General features: G+C 32.5%; 1 protein-coding gene across 1 annotated transcript; it reads left to right on the plus strand.

Annotated features, from left to right (window-relative positions):
- Window positions 1-2,613: 2,613 nt before the first annotated feature.
- LOC133187696 (F-box only protein 43-like) lies at window positions 2,614-8,678 on the plus strand. The gene is made up of 5 exons (XM_061323103.1): window positions 2,614-2,734; window positions 4,756-5,432; window positions 7,132-7,225; window positions 7,335-7,487; window positions 7,640-8,678. Exons 2-5 carry the CDS (start codon window positions 4,756-4,758, stop codon window positions 7,883-7,885), a joined length of 1,170 nt encoding a protein of 389 aa, XP_061179087.1. The 5' UTR covers window positions 2,614-2,734; the 3' UTR covers window positions 7,886-8,678.
- Window positions 8,679-9,056: the final 378 nt, after the last annotated feature.

A 9,056-nucleotide genomic window follows, 5' to 3' on the forward strand; every position in this document is an offset into this window, starting at 1 on the left:
CCAGATTAAAACGTGTCAAAATGAGGAACACTGAACCGACAATTTAAGATATTTTGACAATTTAAAAAAATATTCAATGCAAAAAATTAAAAGAATCAGTAGATGATGTCACAATATTTTACCCTTGACCTGTAAATATGACCTTGACCTTTATTGTGTATAAAGAATGGAAACTCCTTATAAATATGTCCAAATATCAGATTTCTTCTAAAAATGGATCAAAAGTTACTTTGCACTTAATAACAGACTGTCATATTGCATGTAGATGGCATAAACATTCTAAAATGTAACCTCTCCAATGACCAATATATAGGATTCTCTAATTTGTTACAAAATCAGAAAAAAAAACATGTCACAAATTACAAATTTTCTTACAAAAATAATTTATTATTGACATTATAGTTATATTATTCTTTTTTCCTAGTGTACTTATAAAAAATGAGTTAAAACAGATTTCATGGGTGTTTTGTACTACCTTAAATTATCATACATTAATGAGAATTTTGTTATTTAAGCTATGTAAGTTAAAAACATCCAAAGGAACAATTTCTTTCTGAAAGAAAATTCTCTAAAGAAACTAGGTCTAAAAGGTAGATATCTTGGAACTTTCCATAACAGAAAAATAAGTTGGGGTTTAATGTAATAATTTCACAAAATTATGCTTTGTAATAAGGATACTTCTTTTGGTTCTCTTTTTGTACATGATTCTGTAGCCACACTCTCTGCATCTGATAGGATCTCTAGCTTTGATCTCATTTTCTTGGTGACACTCTGTAAATTGAGAAAATCAATTCTTTACGCAAAAAACAACATAATGCACTCATCTGGAAAAATTACTTCTGACACATTATTAAACTTGACAATGCTAAGAAAACTTGAGTATACATGAAATAAAAATATGTCTTAACACATTTTTCAAAAATAAACAATAGCTGTATTTATACCATAGCCAAACCACCTGGAAATCAAACCCTTTTTAGACTGTATTAGCATTACCTCCACATATATAAATCATAGTCTGTTGTTTCCTTGCATCTGATGATTCTCTGGAATCCTTTGTTTGCTCCATGACCCTAAAAAAAATTAATATATTTGTTTTCAACTAAGAATTTAACTTTTCTGTTTCAATAACTACATATAATAAATTCATTATATATATATATATATATTTGCTACATTTATTTCTCTGTTTCAAGAACTATTTGTCATAAATTCATTTCATATTTTTGCTACATTTCTTTCCTCAACATCTCTATATCAAGCAAAATTATCCTATTGCAAGTTTGAAACAAATTAAAGCACCACATGCAACTGCGTAAGTTCAAATGGATAACTACACCTCCCTACTTAGTGCACATGGTCATTAATAATTCTTTTTCATTCAGAACCTAGAATAGTGCACCTTAATTTATTCATATTTTGCAAAAATTATGAATAGTAATATAAAATTCAAGATTGCTAGTATAAAAAGTAAACTGAAGATCATACACAAAAATATCAAGAAAGCTAGATGATGGAGTCAATGTGACATGAATGTGAAAATAACATTAGATATAATTCAGTTGGGAGACAAATATCATAAATGCTGCTTTTATTTCTGGAATTGATTATCTATGCATGTTCTAGGACCTATTTATGACTTTTATGCTGCATAAATGTTTTAAATACACCATAAGTAAAATATCTACACTGGGAATCTATTTAATTAAGTTACCCTTAAGATAAGTATTAAGACCAGAGTTAAACTAAAACCATATATTGAACAGTATTATAGCTAATCCAAGATTCCTCTGACTCTAACCCCTGCTTTTATATTTTGACATGTGCAGGGGAGATGCACATGTCAAAATATAAAAGCAGGGGTTAGAGTCAGAGGAATCTCGGATTATATTATAGCATGTAGGGTGACAAAAAAAGAAAGATCACAGTGGGGAGTAATATCAATTCTGTCTGTTCCAGAATTTCAGAGGAGAAATATCAATTCGCAATTACATAAAACTACAACCTACTATCAAATATAAACATGATATTTCATATTTAAGAGAGATAATACTTATTATTAATTCTTGGTTGACAAACACTATATTATAGGGCACAGGAAATGAATTTGCAGTTTTGCAATAGGCATATCACAGTGAATCGTCTTAAAGTTAAAACATGATAGTTTAATTAGTACAAAGGTTCCTATCGTAATTTTCAGTGGAAAAATTACGCTGCAACATGATGATATTTAATTTTTATTTTTTTTTTTTTGAAGTCCTGAGTTGACTTGAAATTTCTTGCTCTGGGGCAATACACCTGTGAAACAACATGTTTAGCTTAGACAATACACCTAGTGAAGAATCTCTAATTTTACCTTTCTATAAAATCAATATCTTGTTATCAGATTTAGGGCATAAATGTTTTAATCTTCTCCAGTTGAAACCTGAAAAGCCATGTGAATATACACAGGAAGTGACGTTAAAATTACTTGTTGTAAACATTCGAGACTTCCGTTTACCGCTTTTTAGTTTAATACTAGGAAAAGTCAAGAGAAGTTCCGGCAATGTTTTGATTGGTCAACGTGATTTTGGCGAATCATTTGAAAGTAGACTTTGTGTACACTACCAACTGTTAAAGTTGAAGGAGAACAACTCGCCGATTTTAGTGCAAAAAAGAAATATATTGAAAAAACAAAGGTAAATACCAAGAAGAAGGACACAGTCTTGAAATGCACAACTGATCAGAGGCAACGGTAAGAGTTTCATTCATAAACAATGTTTATTTTAACAAGGAAGGCTTCCCGCCTGACCAAAGGGGATGGCATAAATTGATTTTTATTCTTTTCACAGTTTTTGTCCGATCATTCTACATTAAACATATTAGTATGTTGAATTATTGCCTAGAATATTATTTTCTTTCTTAATATGTATAAATATACGACAAGGTAAATTTTTATAATGATTAGATCATACATCACAGCCCCTATGAATGGATGCGCGCCTTCCTGATATTGTGACGCGTGACATAACACATGGTGTGCGAAAGAGAAGCATATAATTTTCTAAGAAAAATTTTTCCTAATTCTGTGCAAAATTGAAATTATTATTAAACTGATTTTTATTATCTTAACCACTGATAGTCACACAGGAAGTTAACAAAATTCATTTTCAATATTGAAAATTGTTTATATTTTTTTTTACATGGTAAACTTTAAATAACTTTGATAAAATTGTTAAGCTTTAGCATCTTTGAAATACAATGAAATTAGGTTTACTGAACTGAAATTCACAGAACTAACTGGGATTGGGGAATCCTCTTTTAAAGAAATTGAGAAAATCAGACAGCTGGGTTCTTTTTTTTTTTTAATCACAAGTAAAGGTGAGATGCAGAGCAGAGCCCTGATACTGATAGTGACCAGGGGATATCTTTTCTCCCCAAATTCTGCAATTTCCTTCAACAATAACTCAGTTTTCTTATATTGATTAATTTGCTTCCTAAAAAACAAACAATAATAAAATATAAAAGTTGCCCTTTTAAGGATGTATGGATATTAATTACTCAGTATAAATATTCAAGTAGAAATTTTCTTTCAGGGATAAATGCTGAGAACAGGTATTAAACATTGCCTAAAATAGTCCAATTTTGAGGAAAATAAATATATTTGAAATTTTCATTACAAGTGAATGCGTGTCCTTATTTTTAACCAAAATATTGTACTAAATAGTACTGAATATACATGAATATCTTTAAATTTTTTAGAATTATTATCAAACTGATATGATGATATTGTTTTTGTTTCTTAAAAAAAAAAAATAACTTAAAAAAAAATCATATCCACAGAGAAAAATTATGACTAATTTGAGATGGAACATTTTGGAGAAGTCATCAATGGGAAACAAATAAAATTTTAAAAAATTAGCTCTTTGAAGTATCTCAGGCAATTTGGTGAGCATAGTTCATTTTTTGTATAAAAAAGCTTATTAGCATTAAATTTTCATGCTGAGAGAAAACCAAAAACAATCAACAATTAAAATAAACATTAATCAGAGACAGTTGCAAGATTTGAAGAATATATCTTAAATTAATTTACCTAAAAAAAAAAAACTTCAAAATTTGAAGCTATAACTGTATGATCATTTAATTAACATATATCAAAGTAATTTGGATTTATAACAGTTAAATTCACAAGCTGTAAAATGCACCGTAAAAAATATCCCCACTGATTGTGTGAAACCATTGTGATTGGGCCCAGCTGATAGGATAAGGTGTGACAGGGAATGGCAGTTTTGACTCCAAGCTGATCTCTTTGATCTTAAGAAAACACTTCATTAGAAGTCATTTAATTCATCTATAATGCAGTAATTCTTGCTTCTAAACAGTCAGTTTATGGCCTGGGGGTACCCTCTTTGATTCTGATAGTGTAATTAAACAATTATCTCATAAAATTTAACAATCTTGAAAATATGCCCCATGGTTATGAATTTTGTATGTTTAAAAAAAATTATACAACTAATTCCAGATTTAATAAGATTTTGTTAGGTGTCTGCCCCACAATAAGTGTAAGTTTATTTGAACATACTAATAATCATGAATCAAGTTTGCATTCTAATCATTTATTTACTACATTTTTGTGAAGTTTTCTATAACATGCATAAATGCCAAAGAGTAAGCATATACAATTTACTTGATACATGTAAAGTTATGTTACTTCTTTTGATTCTGATTGATATCATTTAAATTATTGGAAAACTAAAAAAATAAATGATTTTGCAGATGGATGATACAGTGCAGCAGAAACTAGAGAATTTCCCTGATTTTGGAGGTTTCCAGGAGAAAGGAAGGGCTTTCAGCACCAGTACCCCACTAGTCCATAATAAACTTAGTGACTCCCTCCCTCCACGATCCCTTTCCACTAGTGCCTGGTCTCCCAATGACAGTGGATATGCCGACTCTATATCTAGTGATGACACTTGCCAAGTAACTCCCAATGCAAGCAAGGAAAGTTTTACTCAATTCCGATTAACCAATTTGGATCTTAGTCCAAGTCCACCACAGATTTCTCAGAAACATAGTACGCTACAAACAGATAAATTTGTGCCAAGGTTTTCCTTGGGTTTTCATACTCTGGACTATGAAATTCCAGAAGAGGAACTGGTGTTTGAGAAATTCTCTCCGAACAAGAGTCCAATTCCGCACTACAGTTTGGAGGATGAGGATATGTGTTCAGAAGAAACAGAAGCAAGTGCTGCAGCTTCCCAGGCATTAGACTCTGAGTTAACAAAGACATTTGATGCTGTGCTGCAGCAGTGTATGCCAAAGGTGCCGGATAGGATAATTGGGAGAAAGATGGGGCTGGAGCGGATGGATGTGGTTAGTGAGCTGAATGACCGAGGGATGGTGGTCATCCTGGAGAAAATCGCTAGCTATCTTCAGGCCTCAGATATACGCAGGTTTGTAGTGTTTCAAATTTTGTACATTAGCACTTTAAAATAAGAGCAAGACACCTATGGTATCTAATCACTTTGTCTGTCTGTATGAATGTTTGAATATATATATCTATTAAGTGATACTTTAGTTATGACTTCATAAGTCAAATAGGTTTCAAATTTTACACAGAAGAACTTAAATTTATATGAGAAAGTAAAGGCTTTTATTAAAAGACTTTGTCTGTCTAGCCCTTAGTGAAGCCCTCCTTGACTGTGTCAGTTTTCTAGTTTGAAATGGGGAGACTGGGATCTTCCACTGCCCCATGTAGGGCTGAATACAGGCCCCATTCCCAATTGGAAAAACCCTCCCCTTTTCCCAAAAATGAACTGCAGACATTCAATTTCTGAATGCACAAAAACTCAACAAAGTTAACAAACATGGCCAGGTTTGGAAATCTGAATGAAATGACCAAAATTTTAAGAAACTTGGCTAAAACTTTATTATAATTGATCTATTTTCTGATTTATAGTTCTGAATAGTTAAATAAAAGATAAATTTTAATCATCATAAGTGTTTATTTCTTGAAAAACATCATGAAATAAAATTTCCCAATAAGGGATAAAATGTTGGTTAATTCACAATTCCAAGGGCCTAGATCCCATTTCCAAAATGGAGTGGAAAATCTCTGTCGGAGAAGACAAGTGTTAAATTCAACCAAAAATACTATGTATTGTATAATACTAGGATATCTCGTAAACCTCTACTTTATCAAAGCTTATTTTCAGCACATTAAATTTAAAAAAAAAATTTCTGAAATTCTTTAATATCTTGGAAGAAAGTCTTAATTATAAATGTAATTTTGAGTTCAATTAAATTCTAATAACTCTCTCCAAAAGTTTACAAGATCTTAGATGTACCAAGCCATTATACTGGAAAGTGCAAATTTTCTATCTTATGTCAAGTAAGTCCCTCTTTATTTACGTATGTGTAGAAGAATTGGAACTATTGAAATCAGCTACTGATGTGGATAAATTTATGTAGTGGCGATTTTAATGTTAATCCTCTGTTTGTGTAAAAATCACATATTTCTCCCAAATATTTGCTGGACTTATTGACTTAATACCTGTACAATTGAATACCTGTCATTGTGACAGGGAGTAGTGTGTGTTGATTACTGGCTTGGGATTCTGTTGTGCTTGACCAGGCCTGAGAGGATTATCCCCTAGCTAGACCCTGATGTTTGGACTGATACTGGTCATTCATGACCTCACACACATACGTACAAGACCAATGACACTGGACAAAGCCATTATTACATTACATGATTTGTAGTTCTGCTAATCCCATCCTCAACACACTTAACTGTAAATATACATCCCCAGGGTGTGAAACAAACACCCAAGCTCACTGGACCCTGGTCACCTAATGGTCTAACAGTAAACCTGTGCCCTACAGTGTTCACACAGTGGTTCTAGATGTTGTGTTTTACCTGGCATTGATGACCCTGTCAATGCCAAATCAATATAAAGTTGCTGCCACACTCCTATTGATGAGGTTACTCCTAATGATCCAATCATATCATCATGTCAAGTTTGGTATAAAACTGTTCCACAAGCCAATATGTCCTCACTCAGTTTTTGGGCTTCAAATAAGAAACAATCAACTCCTGCAGATCTACAGATTATTTTCTAAGGACAGTATTTTTTTCTATAACTATTTCAGAATGTGTAGGGTCAGTAAGAAATGGACTTCTATATGCAGTAGATGGACCATCCAAAAGCAACGAAGACCAAGGTCATTGAAACGCTTAGACAAGGTATTTATTCTACACGAATGTTGACATAAACTGATAAAAATATACTTTCCAAACTCTTTTAGTCATGTAAATTGACCAAAATTACTGACTGACTTGTTTTATTTCATAGGAAAATGTGAGGCACAAGGTCCCTCAAGAACTGGATACTGTCCGAAAATGTCTCACTGTAGGGGAACAAACCACATTATGTACCATCCAGGCCATTCAAGAGAGAGTACCCCCACTCTCCTCCATTGGCACACAAAAGGACTTGTTTGTACAGGTAAATAACATTCATGATTTCAATAATTCTGAAATTCAGCAGCTAACCTTAAATTCACTTAACTTCTTTATCAATTATCCTTATACTTTAGACACCTGTATACATTCTGCTTTACAAAATCAATAATTGTAAACTAATATTTACTATTTCAGACAGCACAGTCACTGAAGAATGAGGAAAAAATGACGAAATGTCCTATGTGCCAGCAGGCAGCTATAGTGTACCCTGTCCAGGAGAGGGGAATGTGCCAATCAGACAAGTGTCAGTTTGACTACTGTGTTAAGTGCTTCCATCCATTCCATCAAAGTAAGCCTTGTGAATCGCTGACAGTTCCCAAACGTTCCAAAGATTCAAAAATTGGAGGGAAACATGGAAAGAAGTTTCTGAGGCGGTTATAGCACAAGTATTAACGTGGACTGTTCTGATGGAGATTCATCCCCTCCTGAGTCAGCACCATCCAGTGGTGGTCATCACCATAAGGCAGCTATCCACCGAGAAGTACAACAGAACAGAGTGGACCATACAAACCCAACACAGTACAGGGGTCAGACACAGCTCAGCTGAAGCATATAAAATACTGCTGATATCAGCTAGCTGTATAAAGGGTCCACATTCATTTGGTCCCACTACCTCACCAAGCAAGACAATATGAGGCACTACCCAATGTGTTTAATACTTTCATGTTTTTCCTTCTGCCAAATGTGTTCACTTTATGCTCAGGATAAGAGCATCTTTTATTGAGTGTTTGTAGCATGCATTTATTTTTTAATATATTGTTTTTTTTTCTTTGATATTTTAAATAATTTTTTTTTTTACTGAACTTTTTTTTTATATTTTACTGGTGTAACATAAAACCACCACAATTCCACTAGAATGAAGATGAATTTTATACTGCACAATATTTTAACTTCGTTGTTGAATTTTATATACAAAGCACTGAAAAACTTAACAAAACAAGAAATATTGCCTTCACGAACAATTACAAATACCTAGCAGTTCTCGAAAACTATTTCACAATGCATCTTTGGTACTTAGTTGTGATGCATGTAAAACATCAAACTAGTTTGTGGTATGATACAAATTAGCTTTACATTATTACATAGAATATTGCTTTATACAGATTTATTATGTATGGTTGATCATATGTTCAAAGATTATATTTTGAATAAAATTTATTTCTTTAAATTTAAACCTGTTTATTTTCTATTTTTTTTTCAAATGTTGCATTGTTTACCCTGCTGGAGAAAACTGCATCTAAAGATGAGGTTCAAAATGCAATATTTTTAACGACCCTGTCTGGCAGTCTGTTTTGAAGTATGTCAAGATATTGACTTATTTAGGGCTACCCCCAAACAAAACTCTTTTCATCTCCCTAATATTTTGTACCAAGAATCAGGACCACTTCAGACTCAGCATGAATTAAAATTTAAAGTGAAAAAAAAAATAAACACAAGCCTTCAAAACTTCTTCATGACTTTGATGCTGCAATCCTATCCAAATCCTGGTCATGTGACACAGGAAAACTTTGGAAAGGGCTTCTCTGCAGAAATTCAACATGAAAGGTTTTTT

Source organism: Saccostrea echinata, unplaced genomic scaffold, assembly GCF_033153115.1.
Source record: "Saccostrea echinata isolate AGI-Se365-2 ecotype Australia unplaced genomic scaffold, CSIRO_AGI_Sech_v1 ptg000001l, whole genome shotgun sequence".
In the NCBI taxonomy this organism is placed as follows: domain Eukaryota; kingdom Metazoa; phylum Mollusca; class Bivalvia; order Ostreida; family Ostreidae; genus Saccostrea; species Saccostrea echinata.